At 39.5% G+C, this 19,739-nt stretch overlaps 1 protein-coding gene across 2 annotated transcripts in view; it reads right to left on the minus strand.

Moving 5' to 3' along the window:
- The window catches only part of Galnt7 (polypeptide N-acetylgalactosaminyltransferase 7), a 122,959-nt gene that overhangs the window by 2,758 nt on the left and 100,462 nt on the right, over positions 1–19,739 (minus strand). Inside the window, exons 4-11 of one of the 2 annotated variants that reach the window (XM_042701053.1) lie at positions 15,774–15,904; positions 15,448–15,527; positions 12,882–13,064; positions 9,050–9,167; positions 7,060–7,182; positions 5,832–6,050; positions 3,686–3,784; positions 2,861–2,989 (exon numbers count right to left, since the gene is read on the minus strand). In XM_042701053.1, coding sequence (XP_042556987.1) covers positions 2,861–2,989; positions 3,686–3,784; positions 5,832–6,050; positions 7,060–7,182; positions 9,050–9,167; positions 12,882–13,064; positions 15,448–15,527; positions 15,774–15,904 — 1,082 coding nt within the window. Of the gene's footprint in view, positions 1–2,860; positions 2,990–3,685; positions 3,785–5,831; positions 6,051–7,059; positions 7,183–9,049; positions 9,168–12,881; positions 13,065–13,199; positions 13,383–15,447; positions 15,528–15,773; positions 15,905–19,739 lie in introns of both variants that reach the window. The other variant, XM_042701056.1, reaches the window with a different exon arrangement.

Here is a 19,739-nt window from a genome sequence, read left to right on the forward strand (position 1 = left end):
GCACGTACACGCACGTGTGTAGGGGAGGGGTGCCTGGATGCTGTCCCTGAGCTTCTTTGGCTCAAGACTAGTGTTTTACCACTTCAGCCATAACTCCATGTCCAGCTTTTTTGATAGTTTAATGGAGATGAGAGTCTCCAAGACTTTCTCATCTGTGCTGGCTTTGAACTTTGATCCTTACTATACTGACATCTGTTCTAATAGAAACAAAAGCAATAGTGGGCAAAACAGCTCAAGTCTGGACATGAATCAAGCAGTGGTCCCAGTCTGTTCTGGTAGCAAGTCTTCATTGCACGCGCTCTCAAACAAGCACTCAAGGGTGGGACATGGTGAAGCAATTATAGCTTATTAATTTTGTTAAATGCTCACACTCACGTACAGTTTTTAAAGACACCTTGAAATGAATTGGAAGCATAAATCAAGTACTCGCAGGCAGACAAGTACAATAGTATTTCTGAAAAAGAAAAAGCACTTGAGCAATTTACTTGAAGTAGTCGCCTCCTTCAAAGAATGCCATTATTATTCAGCAAACTACAACTAGTCAGACCTGGGTAATTGTCTCCAGGTGAACTGAGTCTATCACTCCAAGAATAGACAAAGACCTGACAGTATATGTTACCAAAGATAAAAGTTTTTTTTTGTGTGTGTGTTTTTTTAAAGCAAAAATTAGAATTTTGGAAAACATTTCTACTATTATGAAAATGTGATGATTTCGCAGTATTACAAGACTTTCCTCATGAATTATAACCATTGGGTAGATTTGGTACCTTTATTAAAATTTTTTTTTGTCAGTACTAAGTTGACTCAGGACACTACCACTTGTGCCAGGCACTCAACCCCTTTTGTTTTAGCTTATTGTTTTCAGATAGGGTCTCACAGTTTTGCCTGAGCCAATCTTGGATCACAATACGCTTCCTCTGCCTAGCTGGGATTATAAGCATGTACCACCATGCCCATCTTGGTTCTTTTAGGGGCCAGCCTCAAACCACTGTCCTCCTATCTCTGCCTCCCAAATGGTGATATTATTTGATAGTATGCAATGGAATGTGCCAACATTTAGATATACATAACATAACAAGAAATGGTATTTTCTAAGCAATGCTTGATCTTCAAAAGGCTCATATGGTTAAAAAGTCCAAAAAAAATGTAAGTGACCAATGTAGTTTAATGTTTGTAAGTACTAGACTTAAAACTACCATTTATTGAATTGTAGTGTAGGATCAGAGGAATACGGTCACAATTTTCTGCAAAAGCTATTAAGTTCTTTCTAACTACATGTTTGTGAGAGGCTGCATTTTCCTCATACATATCAATGAACACAACAAACTGGACCAGACTAAATAGAGAAAACGCGAGAATACAGCTGTCTTATATGGACCAGAGTGTAACATGACTTTTAAAAGTATGAAACAGCACTATTCTATTTTTTATAGGAAAAGGTATTTTTCATTAAAAGCTTATTTGTATTAACATGTAGTAAGGCTATAAATACTTTTATATCACTTAAATATGTAATTTTTACAACCTTCTGATTTAATTTTAGAAATATTATTTACTACTAACTTACATAAGAAGCAAATAATGGCTGGGAATGTGGCTTAGTGGTAGAGTGCTTGCCTAGCATGCATGAAGCCCTGGGTTCGATTCCTCAGTACCACATAAACAGAAAAAGCTGGAAGTGGCACTGTAGCTCAAGTGGTAGAGTGTTAGCCTTGAGCAAAAGAAGCTCAGGGATAGTGCTCAGGCCTTGAGTTCAAGCCCCAGGACTGGCAAAAAGAAGAAAAATCAAATACTATTTTTTTGGGGATATTTTATATATATATATATATATACATATATATATATGTATATATATACATATATATGTATATATATACATATATATGTATATATATACATATATATGTATATATACATATATGTATATATATACATATATATGTATATATACATATATATACATATATATATGTATATATACATATATATATACATATATGTATATGTATATATACATATATATGTATATATATACATATATATATATGTATATATATACATATATATATATATATAAATCAGTAATGTGTTTATCAACTGTTAGTTATCCAAGAGAGATGGGAAGGGGAAGGATTAAGCTGGGGAATCATATCTTTACTATATAGCAAGCTAGATCTTGTACTGAAGAGGGGGTTTGTTCACAAATACTGGATGGATCCATTGAAGGTTTCCAGGTTCTTGTTTGAAAAATAAGCTTTCACAATACTTTATGTCCTCATTAACTGATATGAGCCAAATCTAATTTGAAAATTATACATCAATCCATTCATATGTTTAAATCTCAACTTTCTCTAGAGCTTTAAATATGCATAGCTGAAACACAAAGTGTCCCAAACGTGGCCTGTGAATAAATCTGACCTCTGAAGCAAGCCACTTGCTGATTTATTCTGCTGTATTTACCAAACTGATTAGGAGGCAGAGAAGGCCTCGGCTCCCAGGTTTTATTTGTTAGTCTCTATCTCCACCTGGTGGATGACATGAAATACATTTTTTAACAGTATGAATATATTTTACTTGAAGAACAACTCTTTCAGATTTTAAATGTTCCATTTTGATCCTCCAACAATGGTGCTGATTGCCTCAGGAACACTGATTTTCCCGAGTTTCTGAAATCGTGGACATCGTGACCTCATTACATGAGAGACCAACGTGGGACCTCATTATTAAGAACAATGATGAGAAGATAATGCCACTCAATTCACGTGTAGGGTATAAGTTTTAGTCATCAAAATTCTACATGGCAAGTGTCACTGAAAATGAAATAGTACATCCTATTATTCAAGGAGTGGAAACACAATACCTTTAAATATTGCCATTCCTTAAATTCATTTAGATTACAGTGTGTAATCATAACTTTTGATCCATCAGGGCCCTTTGTCAAACACTGGTCATACTGCATCAGCTGATTTGCTTCATTGATTCGGAAAAGCTGTTAAGAAAAAACAAGAAAAGCAACAAGAAAATAACAGTGGTAACTTCCCTGAGTATAAACATTTTACAAAGGGAAAGCAATTGAACTGCTGTAATTAAACTCAGTAACTTAGTGTTCTGTAATTTTTCTGTGTGTTTAGAACTATTAGTCCACAGGCAGGAGCCATATTTATTTTGAAGTTAATTATGAGCCCCATGAACACTTAAATAATTATGTTCTTTAGCCTCTAACATACATTGTGAACAATAAACACATTATTATGTACCAACAATGTGAGCAAATGAAAGATTGGAAATGGATATAATGTTTCATAGTCTAGATGGAACAGAAGACAAATATATGAGTAAAATATACATTACTGGTGTTAATATCCCAGTTTACTGGGGAAATGTACTGAATGATATGTGCAAAAAAACCCTGAAGCTTACACAGTATATTCTGCCATACCTATATTTTCATGTCTGTCTGTACACATCAACACTGGATTGAGTTCTTATGGGAAACCCAACCTCTGTTAGTCCTCTTATTTAGATAAATGTTGTATGAGCCCTGTTAGTTCTGTTTAGAATGTTTTGCTTTATCAGAAAACAAAACCTCTCGACTAAACACTGAACTGAACCCTGCCTGTGATCCATCAGCCTGGCAGCTCTTAACACTGCCCAGGCACTTCGAGTGAGAAAGGAGGAGACTCACCTGATTCCCTCCCATCCTGTGGCAGGGCCCCAGCTCCACAAAGCCTCCGTTTGTTCTTCCCATGCTGTCAATGCAGTATGAAGCTTCAAAGCCTCTGATCTAAATGTATAAAAAGATGAAGCAGGACACCCTTTAGCTTTTAATAAGCTCTCATATCAGATGAAGAGAGAATCACTCTCAGTACTGCTGTTCATGGGAGAAGTCGAGGAGCGGTGTGTGTGGGAGTGGTGGAGCGGTGTTGTCAGGTTATGGCTGTATCAATAGTCTCTTAAGTATTTCTGAGCATATGTCATCTTTGAAGTCATTTTCTTGAAGTCAATGTTGGAATGAGTTCATCTTAACAGGGCACTGGGCTGATATAGATTTCCATAAAATACCATGGGGCCAGGGGGGTGGTGGTGAAGATAGATAGACACAATTAAACTCCAGGCATAGTGGAACACACCTGTAACTCCAGCTACTTGGAGGTGGAAATAGAAGGGCTGCAGCCTAGACCAACTTAGGTAAAACAAGCTGAGTGTGGTCATTAATGTCTGCAATCCCAGTTACTCTGGAGGGGGGCGGGTTTCATTACTGTCTGAGGCTGGCACCAGGGAAAAACTGGGAGGCCCTATAAAAAAGAAATGAAGCTGGGCGCTGGTGGCTTACACCTGTAATCCTAGCTACTTAGGAGGCTGAGATCTGAGAATCGCGGTTCAAAGCCAGCCCGGGTAGGAAAGTCCATGTGACTCTTATCTCCAATAGTCTACCGGAAGTGATGCTACGGCTCAAGTGGTACAGTGCTAGCCTTCAGCTCAGGGACAGCACCTGGGCTCAGAGTTCAAACCCCATGACAGATCAAAACAAAACAAAATAACAAATGGAAAGAAAATGACTAGGGGTATAACTCAAGTGGGCAGAGAACTTGCCTGGCCAGTTCAAGGCCCTGAGTTCAATCTCTAGCACTACAAAAAGGAAAAAAAAGATACTATTAATTGTAATTTCAGGATCATGATAATTTATTGAATGAGCAGCAAGTAGAACAAAGTTACTTCATTATGATAGTAACATGCTAGGTAGCTAAACATTTAGAAAGAATTGTGTGGTATTTCCCAGTGGCTATGAAGCTACTAAAAAATGCCCCAGGTCTCTCAGGGGCAAATGTCAGAGCATAGGGGCAGGTAGGAAAGCTTTCTTCTGACTCTGGGTAATATAGGTGAAAAACAAACATAGGTTTTCAGTTTTTGAATCTAGCTTTGTGTTACATTATAGATCCGTGCAGTCATCTCAAACCACATCTCTGTAAAATGTGGATGAAATATGTATTCATTCAGCAAATATTGGCTGTGCACTATGATGAGAGAGCTTCTGAAAATAGGAAGAGCAGCAAGTCGCAGTCCGCAGGCCACAGTCTGTAAGGTGACAGAAGGTGAGGGAGTCTGTCCGTCCATCTGTCTTTCTGTGCAAAGAAAATAGCCTGTCACCGTGCATGGAGGAGCTCTGAGGAGAATGTGAGGAGAATGCTTTTAAACAGACAGTGTTTCAGCTGGAATGCTTGGGAAACGCTGAGATATGAAGTGTGAGGGGCAGGGGTCCCAGCAAGGAGAGGCTAACCTGGGGAATTTAGCGGTGAGATAATAAATGGAGGGCAGAAAAACCAATTCATTCATTCATCCATCCATCCATTCAGTACTAACTGAGGACAGACTGCATGATACGGACAGTCAATGCTATGATAAAGACCCCGGCCCAGCTCACATTTCAAGGGAAGCAAACATGGGATGTAAAAACAAAAACTGGAACAGGAAAAAAAAATCATCTATTACATTAGAGAGAGCTAAGTGCCATTGAAAAAAGAAAAACAAAGTCAGAGCAAGTGAAGGTGGGAAGGCACTTGGGTTGGGAGGAGGATGGTGAAGGGTAGACCTCACCGGGGGCAGGGGATGTGGGGACTGGTTGTGTCTGCAGATGCGCGAAGGCAGTCAGAGAAGGTGCTCAGCTCGGTGGTCAGTGGCTATAGTGGGTTAGTGGAAGGACAGTTTTACCCCAACTTTTCCTCAAGAATTTTTTTTTATTTCACTCACACATTTCCATCTCTCTCTCCCTCATCCCGAATGCCGATGCCTACACCATACATTTTGAGATGTGAATTGGGGCTGATACTTACTTCTCCCCATTCCACATTTTTGGAGGGCAAAGGGTAGTGTGCAGTGATGTCATAAGCGATTTCTTCCATGAACCACTTGAAACTTTTGCAGTTGTGATCTTCTCGAAATTTCTTCAGCTCGGATATATCCCCATAGGGTAGTGCCTTTGATTCAGGACGACTAGCATAGAAATAGTCTTTATATTCATCCCACCAAACCTCCACAACTCTAACATAATTCTGTGAAAAAGAAAATTCTATCACTATAGAAAACAGAAATAGCTGGAATATCATAGTCATCTGAGACACATGACATATGGCATGTAACACATGACATATAACCAACTTGTTTCTACAGGACCTGGCATTTAATTAAGCATCAAAGACATGCAATCTAATGACCCTAATACACTATGTGCCAACTATAAAAATGTCACGTGTGTTTGTTCAATTAAAAATAATGCATGCAGTATACGATGTCCTAGAAGTAGAAGATCATAAATTCTAAGATAATATAATCTATCCTATGAACAAAGGAAGAAATTGATGCTCAGAAAGGGCTGGAGAGAAAGAACCTGGCTGAATACAGGAATGCTTTCTCCTAGAACAATCTATTAGTGCCACATTACTGACACACACAAAGAAAAATCTCAAAGGAGACAATGAACAGTGTGAAGATATGAGAGAATATAAGGATGAGAGAATAGAACTATAAATCATAATCTTGTAAGAAGTTAGTATTCAAGTATACAAGGAACTTGAAACAACCCAGGTAGGGGAAAATAACCAGATTTTTCAAAACGTTGGGAAATGTTGGACAAAGGACACAAAATTTCAGTCGGGGGGAGTAAGCTCAGGTGATCTGTTGTACATTAAGATTACTGTATATATGAAATTGCTAAGGGAGTCGATTTTAAGCATTCCTACCTACCCATGACAAACATGATTATAAGGTACATGATAGATAACTTTAAGCCAATCCAGCAAAATATAAAATATATATCATATATATATATATATATATATAAATACTCTATTGGCCAGATATACTTGTCAATTAAAAACATAACTGAAAAAGAAAATAAGTAAAACGAATAATCTTGAAGAATGACAGATTTCCTAAGGAAGTCGAGCCTAAGTTAAGGTAAAGAGATTTACTCTTCTTCCCAGAAGGCATTGGTTAAGAGGCACCTGTGGGTGTGGTCCTAGTACTTTAACACTGTCCTTCTCTTGTAAGCAAACAACTCACCTTTAGAGTTGGAGACGACCCAACATAGAGCGGTGGAGGGTTTCCCTGCCAGCCTTCAAGACGGTAGATGTGCCCAACACGGGAACAAGGGACAAACAACAGTTTGCCACCACACTGCCAAATCTACCAAGAGAGAAAAAAAAAATCACATGTTGTGGAAGTTGTTCCAAAGGTACAACCCGGTAACAAGTGAAAGTTCATTGTGTGCGTGCAAATCTTAAATCTAAATTGGATACCAGGCCAACACAGAATATGTAAGCTAAACAGATCCTAAACTGATTATTTTATTTTTATTTTTTCAAATTCTTTATTGTGATTAAGTGGTTACCTAATTTCCCAAATTTCATAGAATTGTGGGATAGTGATGCTTAGTTAGAGTCACAAACACATTGTAACTTTCAAACAAATTGTCTATCATGGTCTATAACATTTATGAGTTCTATGAGCTTTGCAATACAGTTATTTCTTCCACCTTGGGTGATATGTACATTTCTTTGGTTTTGCATAGCATCAGCTGTTCCGTCTTTCCCACTTGTTCCCTCCCTCCCATCGCTGCCATTGAGTTGCTTAGTTCATTTTGATCAATGTCCACTAAACTGATTATTTTAAAATAATTTAGTTGCTGTGCCACCAGTGGCTCATGCCTGTCATTCTAGCTACTCAGGAGGCTGAGATCTGAGGATCGTCATTCAAAGCCAGCCAGGGCAAGAAAGTCCCTGTGAGACTTTTTATCTCCAATTCACCCCCAGAAAACCAGAAGTGGTGTTGTGGCTCAATGTGGTAGAGTATAGGGCTTGAGCAGAAAAAGCTCAGGGACAGCCCTACAACCTATCAAAAACAAAAACAAAAAAACCAACACCAAACCCTTATAGATGTATACTATTTAGTTTTATTTAGGTTATTTAGGCTAAATCACTTACTTCTTAAAAACTCACATGCTAACGAGGAAGTCAATGGGAATAGAATAATCAATTGCTGCTAAAGGGACTTTTCCTATATACAGGTAGTTACCCTAGCAGCCTTTTCTCATTACAACTAACAGTCCTATCCCAGCATTTCTAATACAATCCTACTTGAGTCAGTATTAAAATAACCTTCTAACTGGCTTCTTCACCTTCATCCTCTCTCTATTTAACTCTATCTTTATTTATAGAAAGAGATTACTGTAGCTGAAGGGCAGCTTTGGGTCATGTTATTGCCTTGCTTAGTATCTTTGATGGCTTCTTACGGCTTATCAAATTAGGTAAAAAATCTCTTAGCTTGGCATTAGACGCTCTTCAATGAGATCCTGATGTGCCTGTTAACTTTAGTTTCTTAGATGTCTTATTCATGCTGCTGGACTCTGCCAAACTGCGCTTTACTTGTTTCATGTTCAAATCTATATTATACTTTTATTTAACTGTGGAATCCTCTCCCCTCCCCTTATCTTAGCTTAACTATACCGTGTACCTTTGCAGTTCTGTCTCGCTTTCTACCTTCAGCACAATGATGTTTGTTTGTTTGCTTTTCAGGTAGAAAAAGAGTTTATTGGGGGGAGAGCAAACTGGGAGCCCACACAAGATGGAGGCACACGAAGACAACAGAGGGAAAAGAGAAGAGAGATGACGCTGTGTCTTAATTACACCAGCTGAATGCCATTATCTCTCTCTCTCTCTTTTTTCTGCTTCTTGTCCTACAGTGAGGTAGCATCACTACGCAGTCCCAATACATGCAGATTCTCCCAAGAACCACTGCAATCCAAAGCCCCCATGTATGAAAGCCTTCAGTGGGATTTACATTTCCGGTTTGTTGGCCACAATGAACTGCCCTACAGCCATTTACATTTAGAGTTTGCTTTATTTTCTCAAAAAAAGGTATAAATGTTTATATTTAAAGTTGCTCCTTAGAGTTGAGAAGTGCATGCTATACATTAAAAAAAAAAAACTCCCTCTCAAAGTCCTAAGTCAGTAACTACTGAGAAAACTGCCTTTGTTTAAGTGAAAAATGTTACCTTGTACGAGATCTCAAAGTTTTCACCACCCCAGATTTGGAGTCCTGGATCATAGAGACCCAGTTCAAAGAAGAACTCTCGTTCAATGGCAAATAATCCACCAGCCATGGCTGGAGACCTGAGGAAAAGAAACACTGCAATCATTATTATTCAAGAGAATCCCCCTCCAGCATCCCTTCACCAATAGAGAGCAAGCTTTTCGGGGATACAGCCTAAATATGCATAGAAGAGATAACACTGATGGCCAAACATGAAGAAACTATAAACCTATCATAAAACAATATGCTCGAAATCCCTCGAGTTACCAAGATTTCTAACTAAAAGTTTATAATCAACTTTCAGAACATTCTGACATGTCACCATTAGAGGGCGTACTGGTTCCCTTGTTTTAAAAATGAAAACAGCTGAAATAAAAATTCTGCTTTCACTCCTAGAACATTGAACCACATAGCCGTGGTCTGCTAACTGCTCCTGCCATGATTTATGCGTCGTTCTGGGATGAACAAAACCATACACTATGAAAGCAGTCTGTCATATTTTAATTTTATGGCTTCGGGGCTTGCCGAATATGAGTGTAAATCACCTTAGAACAGCCACATTTCCTCCAGAGTTTGCAAATGTAGCCTGGGAAGGACACAGGACAATTCCACGTTGCTGTTTACTTAGGAGTAGGAATGCAAAAGGGTGACCTTGTGACCTTCTTGGATGGATCTTAAAAGTGGATATTTTTTTAGGGGCAAGAGAAAAAGAGTCAGGTAACTTTTTGTTGTTGTTGCTGGTTGTGGTGATTCAACTCACTACCTGGGGACAGTTCCTGAGCTTCTTTTGCACAGGGCTGGTGCTCTACCACTTAGATTCACAGCACCACTTCTCATTTCCTGGTGGTTAATTGGAGATAAAAGTCTCATGGACTTCCCTGCCCAGGCTGGCTTCAAACCGTGAACCTCAGAACTTGACCTCCTGAGAGGATTACAGGCGAGAGCCAGAGGGTGTGAGTTACCTGGCTTTGCATAGCTTTTTAGTGCTAAGTCATTACAACTATTGTAAAACTAATAGTGGAGTAATTTTTAATGGGTTCTGCACCTCACTCCACTGCTGCGAAGCAACTAATAGTGCATCGTGATTCCCAAGTGTTGGGAAACAATACCATTAAGGTATTTATTCATGATTCACACCTAATATTCAAGTCGATCACTGAGCTGAATTGTTTCTTCCTTGAATGTTCATTTGGCATCTGACTACTTTCCAACTTCACCTTAGACAAAGACAGTACTGATCAGTCCACACACTGCCGTGCCACACGCGCTCCCGTCCTTTATCCCATTCTCTCCCCACCATGACAGAAGCACACAGCAACCAGAGTAGAGAGGCCTTAAAGAACCCTCCAGGCACTAAGCTCTCCTGGCTTCTGCCTTCTATGAGCCCTTCATGGCTCTGTTTTTGCCCCAAGTACATCTGGAGGGCTCTGCCAGATGTTACTCCTCGGGCCCTCTCTCTCTCTTCCGTTTTCTCTCTCTGTCCCTCAGATCTTGGCCTCAATAACTTATCACAAGATCTTTCCTGACCCTCTAGGCTGGATTAGTTGCCCCTTTCAGAATGAGCCACATAGGTGTTAATTTTTGTAATAATATAGAGCCTAGCTGCTTACTCCAGAGTTGTTTGTGTAGTTAACTGTTCAACTTCCCACCCCAAACAGTGGCTGGCACACAGAAAGCACTCAGTAAATACTTGCTAAGTGGAGAAGCTGTCAATTCTAAAGGCAAATTGCATCAAGAGAAAGTCATTCTTCTCTGTCTTTTCTTCTTCAAAGATGTTGCTCGACTCATGAAACAGAACTATTTTTTGTACTTTTGGTTATACTTTCATGTCACATTGAGTGTCACTGAAAATTGCTTCATAGTAACCATGCCTTTTTGCCAATAGATTCCTCTTCATCTCAGTACATATTTGAAAATGCTGCTTGACAAGCAAACTAGTGAGTTAAAGGGCATCATTCCTTAAAATTTCCTAGCTCAGTTAATATGTGAGTGCTGCCTAACACCTGTAATCCTAATGACGCAGGAGGCTGAGATCTAAGGAATGCAGTACAAAGCCAGCCCAAGTAGAAAAATCTGTGAGACTCTTATTTCCAATTAACTGCCAGAAAGCTGGAAGTGGAGCTGTGGCTCCAGGTGTAGAGCGCTAATTCTGAGCCAAAAAAAGCTAAAGGACAGCACCCAGGTCTGAGTTCAAACCCTAACATCTGCTCAAAAAAGAAACAAAACAAAACAAAAAGCCTTTACTAGGCCATGGAATAGGCAAAAAATATAAATGTCATTGGAACTTTTTATTATTTTTTTTGCCAGACTTGTTAGGGAACTAAGCAGGTCAGAAGCAGATTGCTAAACTAGTCTGAAATTTTCAAAATTTGGAAAATGTGGTTAAATAAAGTTTAAGTTTCTGTCATTTCTTTATGTTTGCCATTCAGTATCTAGACAGGACGTGCCCAAACCCGCCAGCATTCCATGACACTGAAGCATTTTCCTAAAACAGAATTAATTCTACCATTCCCAGCAGTGTAACAAGGAGAAAGAGAACAAAGGTAGAACTGCATGATCAAAAACATCAAATAGACACATTCTAGAGAACATAATACTAACATCTGAGTAAATTTTTCACCTGGGGTTATTGTTTTGAAAGACAGGAATACATTCTAATTAAAAGGTGGAAGAAGACAGTAACAATAAATTGTTTTATGTGAAAAACCACATGATATGACAAAAGTTAATATGGACATACAGTTTGACTCTGAAAGTTTTTGACAATTCATGATTCTTTTTTTTTTTTTTTTGTCGGTCGTGGGGCTTGAACTCTGGGCCTGGGCGCTGTCCCTCAGCTCTTCAGCTCAAGGCGAGCGCTCTACCACTTGAGCTACAGCGCCACTTCCGGTTTTCTGGTGGTTTATTGGAGATAGGAGTCTCACGGTCTTTCCTGCCCGGGCTGGCTTTGAACCTGGATCCTCAGATCTCAGCCTCCTGAGTAGCTAGGATTACAGGCGTGAGCCACCAGCGCCCGGCTGACAATAAATGATTCTATGCAGCATTTCCTAGTGTTTTTTTTGGGGGGCGGGGGAGGGGACATGCTGGTCCTGGAGCTTGAACTCAGGACCTGGGCTCTGCTCCTGAGCTTTTTTGCTCAAGGCTACTGCTCTACTGCTTTCAGCTACAGAGCCATTCCCTGATTTTTGGTGGTTAAAGCCCAGGCTGGCTTTGAACCACAATCTTCAGAAGGATTCAGCCTCCTGAGTAGCTTGGATTGTAGGTAGGAGCCATCAGTGCCCAGTAAATCTGTGTATTTTTCTATTCATTCATCTTTAACTGATTCAAAATTAGCATATAAACATGTAAAGCCAAAGAGGAAAAAAAAAAAATCCCCAAATGCCTTAATGTTTTTCTTTCATTTGTTAGCCTTACCCTCATGGCATTTGAGTAGAAATGAAGTCTTGGATTATCAGTCATTTAGTTTGAATTTATAGAATACCCTTATCATCCAAAGACTCAAACCTATGGATCCAGTCTACTGGCCCAGGAGACATTTTTCTTCACTTACATCTACTTGGAGCTAATCATGTGTTTCCTGCTGTCCCCTGCCTGTCCCACTCAACAGTCAGAGGAGATGGCATTGAAGGTAAATGTGAATTGAAAGCTTTGAGCCAAGCCTGAGAGAAGAAAGAAACCCTTCCCCGGCCTCTGAGGCAGCATCTACAGTGTGAGCCGGTTTTCAGCTTGCAAGAGGTTAATGGATTAGCAGCAAGGAGAGAGGAAGGAAGATAGGTAAGTGATTTAGTGATTACCGATACGGTTCAGTTTTTGTCTTTCTCAGTCTCTTCTCTCGAGAGGTCAGGGGCACCCGTTTCCAGAGCATGCTCCAATCCCATGCTCCTCGGGCATACCCATCTTCATCACCACCCCCTTGGGGTATAATTTCATATGTGTTGCCATTTATGACATCTATAAGCGGCACAGTGCAAATGGTTCTGAATTGGGTTGATGGCAGCAAAAGTCAAATGAAAATCAATGTAGGGAACCACACATGTACACGAGTTCATGAGGAAGGAAAAAGAGAGGACTTAGGTAAACATTCAGTGAAAATTGAAAGTAATCATCTTTACCGATAAGGCTCAGTTTTATGTTTTCTTTTGGCCTTTTCCTTGTGGCTTAGAGGAACACGTTTCCACAGTAAGCTCCAGTCCCAGGCCCCTCTGGCAAAGCCATCTTCATCCCCACCTTGCTGTGGTTCAATGGAATAATCATTCCCATCTATGTAATCTATTAGAGGCACAGTACATGTAGTTCTGAAACATTTACAGAAAATGAAAAAGCATTTAAGAAGCCACAACTGACTAGTTTAGCATGCCTACCTACGTTGGCCCTTTCTGTAGGTTGTTTTTGCATTTGGCAACTTAACTATCTAATGGTGAAATAGAAAATGAATGTCCCATGAAAACCCAGAAGCCTATTCAGGTAAGGGCGGCAAAGAGGTGACTTTTCCCCTTGGCTTATGGGCATTGAGTTTACTAGTGTTTTCCCCTTTTTTTCCTAGTAACTTTCTCTGGGTATTTTTGCGTTATTTACAAGATTTTTCTGCCTACATTTTCCTTCCCCATCCCCATTTAAAGTACCTGGCCATAAACTAACATGGTGAACTGAAAAAACCATTTGTACATCTACTGAAAGATAGTAAAAATAAATAAAAATAAAGTGTGTGTATGTATAGGTGTGTGTGTGTGTGTGTGCATATGCTCTTGCCACATTCTTAGTTCTCCCAACTCTTGGTTGCTTTAGAAGTCATTATTGTGAAAATGTGTTTCTGTGTTTTTACTTAATCTCCTTTCTTGCTCCTTTCATTGCAAAAAAAGAAAAAAAAATCTAAACAGCTGCTTAAAAAAAAAAGCAGAAAGAAAAAAAAAATCTCTCAAAATCTGTTGAAGAACTTAAAAAATGGTCAGAGAAACTACCATAAAGAAAGGAAAAAAAAAAAAAAACCCTGTAGTTGAGCTTCATAAAAATGTAAGTGCTACATAACTAGTTGAATGTAGAGTTAACATTACAAAGATAATTTGATACCCTGCTTTGGTTCCATGCTGATCTCATCAGCAAGATTCTAAAATGTATTTCCTAAAACAGAGATCACAGCTCTTCCATAAAACTAGGTCACACTACTTTCTAGATGCTTAGAAACCAAGAGAAAGGGGAAAAAGTCTATGGGGTTGAGAATGCTGATTGGGGGAAAGGACTCAAGAAGGACGCTGCATTCTCTCAGAGTGTGGTCTTGCTTGCTCAGGAGGATGGGTGGGGTGTGGCTATGGCCTTTGGAAAGCCACTTGCCTACTGGCAGGAATGCTAGCATCCCGTGGGAGAGTTACCTGATCCCTGAATAAGTATTTTTCCTTACCCTTATGCCTTTCCCATTTCTAAAAAATGGTGGCAAGTGGCCCAGAGACCTCCATTTGATGGGTTATTAGCTATCAGATTTGGAACAAATTAGTTATTTTTTCTAATCTTTAGTAATCTTTTCAGAAAATTGGAGCCAGCTCTGCTTTACAGGGTTCCTGTGAGGATTAACCCAGACAACATGGCAAAGTGATTATGATAGGCCTTCAGTATGATAGGCCTTCCTTAGGATAAAGCCTCCTCAGGTTTTCTCTCTGACACATGCTATCTGCTACATGATATGTCTCATTTGCGTCAATTCTAAAGCAGTCAGCATTCTAAAACCGTCAGAATTCTGGACAGGAAGCAACAAGGACTCTGAGAAGTAGGAGAAGGAGGAGACTGCCTTCTAATAATTCAGAAATTTTCAGAAATTTAATAGTGATCGCCACATCTCCATGGAGTAGTTGTCTATTTTTAAACCTTAGAGTTTCTATAGGACACTCAAAAACTTGACAAAATAACAAGTAGCCCTTACTATGTGAAGTAATTTTTAAAAAGGCAAAAGAAACAACTATATATAAAATGTATATAATTTAATATGTATGCTATATATATATATATATATATATATATATATATATTCAAAGCACTAATCTTCCAAGATTTTTAATGCTTTTACAATCCAGTTTAGGGACAGTAATCAGTACGACTCTTAGAGAAGTCTCTAGAGTTAGAGGAAGTCTCAGTAACAGACTCTCCAGGGGGATACTTCGGTCTCCCTCAAATGTCAGACTTTCTGCATTTGCATCGCTTAACTATCAACCTAGCTCTACTCCCAGGTAACTAGCTCATGGTAACAACACTTCAAACACAACACGTGGTACACAGAGTACAACTGCGATCAGAGAATGTGTAGTTGCCCTTCTAGGACAAGGCTTACTTTTCAACTAGGAAAGAAAAAACAAAAAAGCAAGGTAATGTTACCTGTCCTTAGATATGGGAGCTACAAGTGGTGCATACCAGTTAACTGCTACCTCACAGTGGGCATCAAGGTATATCAAAACCTTAAAGAAAAGAGGCAGGGTGAAAGAATACTCCTCACACATGGAATATCATACATCGTACACAATTTACATTAAGATGCTAATGAGAATTAGCATTATAGCCAATTTTGACACATACGTTTGTTCAAGCTAGCATCCTCATATCAATTTTTAAAAAAAACCACCGATGAGTAATTAAAATGTATATGATCTTTTAGTTACTAAGTCGAAAGCTATGACATTATAGAGACATTAAGGGTTTCCTACCTGTCCAAGCTTAGCCTTCTGGGCACCAATGCTCCGTGCTTGGATTAACCCTTCTCTTCTCTCATTTCGATATACTTTCACTAGGCCATTCCACTGTTTAATATAGTCGTCCAGTTTTTTTTTTAAGTGGTCTGTGGATGGAAAAACTCCAATCAAAATTCTAAGTTAGACATTTGTATATAAAGCTTTTTTTCCCCCCTCTTCAGCAATAAAGACAAGACACAAATGGGGAAGGCAGCAAACGATACGCCACAGGTTACAAAAATGCTTCACCTATGAAGACAGCGATTGCCCAGTGGTAGAAGGTATTCTGGACGGTACTGAAGCCCTAGATTAAACCTCCACTAGATTTACACTAAATTTAAAGCTTAATGTATCTACAGAAGACTGATTAGTATCTTTCTAAACATTACATGGTGATTTTCTAATCAACAGTTGGAGCTTCAAAATCTTTTAAACTTTTTTCTTATCAATCAATCAATCAATCTATCTATCTATCTATCTATCTATCTATCTATCTATCTATCTATCTATCTATCTATCTATCTATCTACCTACCTACCTACCTACCTACCTACCTACCTACCTATTTATTGCCAGTCTTGGGGCTTGAACTCAGGGCTTGGGCACTGTCTCTGAGGTTCTTTTGCTCAAGGCTAGCACTCTACCACTTAAGCCACAGCACCATTTCTGGCTTTCTCTGTTTATGTGGGACTGAGGAATTGAACCCAGGGCTTCATGCTTGCTAGGCAAGCACTCTACCACTAAGCCACATTCCCAGCCCTCTGAACTTTTTTTTTGCTTCAGGCTAGCACTCTACCACTTCGGTCACAGCACCACTTCCGCCTTTTTCTGTTTATGTGGTTCTGAGGAATCGAACCAAGGGCTTCATGCATGCTAGGCTTAGCTACCACTGAGCTATCACTAAGATACACTCCCAACCCTAAACTTTTTTTCCCCCAAAGTTTAAATGTTTAATGTCAAGTCTAACACCTTTCAGGCTATGTGTATGTGGCTAATGCCCAGGCAGGAAAGTCTGTGGGACTCTTTTTTTTTTTGGTCAATGGTAGGGCTTGAACTGTGGGTACGGGTGCTGTCCCTGAGGTATTCTGTTCAAGGATAGTGCTGTACCACTTTGAGTCACAGCTCCACTTCCAGAGCTGTGGAGATAACTGGAGATAAGAGTCTCTCAGAATTTTCCTGTGGTTGCTGGCTTTGAACCATGATCTTCAGATCTCAGCATCCTGAGTAGCTAGGATTACAGGCGTGAACCACCAGCATGCAGCTTTCTATGCGACTCTTATTTGCCAGTTAAGTACCAAAAAGCCAGAAGTAGAGCTGGGGGCTCAAGTGATAGAGTACCAGCCTTAGGCAAAAAGCTGAGACGGTGCCCAGGCCTGGGATTTAAGATCCAACATACAAGATAAAATAAGCTTAGCTTTCAGAAACTGTTTTTTTTTTGAGTTGTCAGATGCAATTATTCAGGATTCCTGAAGGTGCAATGACTACTTTACAACATTACACAATTTCCCTGGAGTCTGCACAGGCTATAGTTCATTTCATATTTTCTATCTAGACCATCTTTTTCCAAATATAATAAGTTGTAACCCTGCTGCGATGAATATGATTCCCATAAAGTTGGCAAATAATAATCAAAGGATCCTAGTTTCTCAGTATCTTTAGCTTCACAAGTGTATAGCAGATTATATTCAATTATAACCATTATAATTACAGACACACACATATATGTCTGTAATTAAGTAGAGGAAATTCTGTGTTATAAAAACCAGACACATTTGGCCAGATTTCTGTCTTGGCTTCCCACTGTGAGACAACAGATTTTGTTTATCACTAGGAGCCCATGAAATTGGCTCATGGCAGCCAGAACAGGCTTCTGGAGCCTTTAAAGACGCTTCTTGAGGACACAACAATTGCTTTAAAACTGTTTAAAAGTTTGGCCCTTGGATACCAAAAAACCACACATACACAAATGCTGTATTGGAGCTAAGCTGGTGTGTAAATGGACATAATATTTTATTCATTTCAGGAAGCTTATTATTAGCAAGACACCCGCACACATGGCATTCAGAACTGAGAGATTTTTTCCTTCCATTTTGGAACCAGTTTTAATGAGTATTATAAACAAAATTCTTATGGTTATAATATACCCCCTAAAATATTTGAATAATTTCCTCTTCAGATTTAATTTTTTGTTTGGGAAGGGTTCTTTCTTTCTTTCTTTCTCTTTCTTCCTTTCTTTCTTTCTTTCTCTCTCTCTTTCTTTCTTTCCTTTCTTCCTTTTCTTTTTTTGTAAAGCCTGGTACAGTTCTAAGTTCTTTTTTTTAAGTGTTTCTGAATTTCATTAGGTGCTCTTTAGATAGGTGAACATTCTCTCTATATTTTTATGAACAGGAACAAGTGGCCAGCTCTTCAAGTTTGGAGCCTTGGTTTGGAGATCACAAAGAGCAATAGTGCGTCCAGTGACTTCCGGTTTCTTGAGGCTATTCTATCGTGGGAGATTCAGCTAGGCTCAGAATAGCCACTGCCATGCCCTGGAAGAATGTGGCCATCTGTCTTTTTTCTTTTTTTTTTGAGTCCGGTTGTGAGGCCTGAACTCTGGGCCTGGGAGCTGTCCCTCAGCCCTTCAGCTCAAGGCTAGTGCTCTACCACTTGAGCCACAGCCCAACTTCCGGCTTTTTTCTTATGTGGTGCTGAGGAATCGAACCCAGGGCCTCAAGCATGCAAGGCAAGCGCTCTACCACTGAGCCACCTTCCCAGCCCCATGGCCATCTGTCTTGAACCCACCAGTGCCAGGCAGGCATGCCACTGGCTGTGGCAAAACAAGATGGTGAAGCAGAAGCCACAGGACCTCCTTATTTCACTGTCTGTGCTTTTCCTCTGTGAACTGAGGCTTTGTAGATGTGGGCCTCACAGTAAAGGAGATGGAGCCCTGAGCCAGGGCTCTGAGCTGCTCAGAGTTGCTTGACTCAGCCTTAGCTGGTTAATGCGCCTGTGTGTGCAGGTGCTTGCTCTGTTTAAGGGCTTCGAACTTCAGTTAGAGAGGGCACTGCAACTTGCAGAAACTTAAATTTTATTATGAATAGTTAGCTCCTCTGTGGGTTTTTATATTAGTAGTTTGTCTCTTAAAGAAACTTCCAAGTTTACTTTTTTAATCTACTGGGCAAAGTACAAACTAAATTTCCACTCCAGCTAGATTAACCACACACGATGTCATTTTCTAGAAGATAGGACAATCGTTTTTAAAGTTGTTTCAGAGTTGAGGCAACCAGTTAAAGATCTTCTGTGCTCTGTTTAAAGGGAGCTGTCAATCTCCATACATAGTCAGGAAACAGACACTGTGTGGCTGCCTTCAAAATGTGGTGCTGGATACTGACAAGGTAGATTTGTAACAACACAGTTAATGAGTGCAATATGAATGTAAAATGAGCCAACATCTAAAAGCCCCAAATTCTCTTCTACCTTTCTCCAAGCAATTATTTTATGGTGGTAGAAAGCTTTTTGGTTATCTTTACTTTCTCTTTTTAGATTCTGTTAAAAAAAAAAAAACATTACTTACTAATATAGGTGTGCACAAAGTCAGTACAAAGGCAGGAGCTATCTCAAAATTGTTTCTGATTTAGATTTCTTTTTCCTAAACCTAAAATGATGTTGGTAGTATATTTTATTTCTGGTTTGCTGTTGTTTTAGAGGTGGTACACAGTGGAGTTACATTGACACATGTCAGGTAGTAAGTTCATTTACTTTCATAGAGTGTCGTCTGTTCCCTCCTTCTCTCCCATTACCTCCCTTCCATCGCTACACACAAGTTGCAGAGTTCACTGTCATCGCTGTCCAGTGGGCTCCGCGGATGTGCCTTTTCACCTTTTTTCCTCGGATTCTGTGCCCTCCCCCCACCCTCCCACAGATGTGCATGTGACTATACCATATATAAGGTAAAGAATGCAG

Source organism: Dipodomys spectabilis, unplaced genomic scaffold (genome assembly GCF_019054845.1).
Source record: "Dipodomys spectabilis isolate Male_0828 unplaced genomic scaffold, ASM1905484v1 ptg000009l, whole genome shotgun sequence".
Taxonomy (NCBI): Eukaryota; Metazoa; Chordata; class Mammalia; order Rodentia; family Heteromyidae; genus Dipodomys; species Dipodomys spectabilis.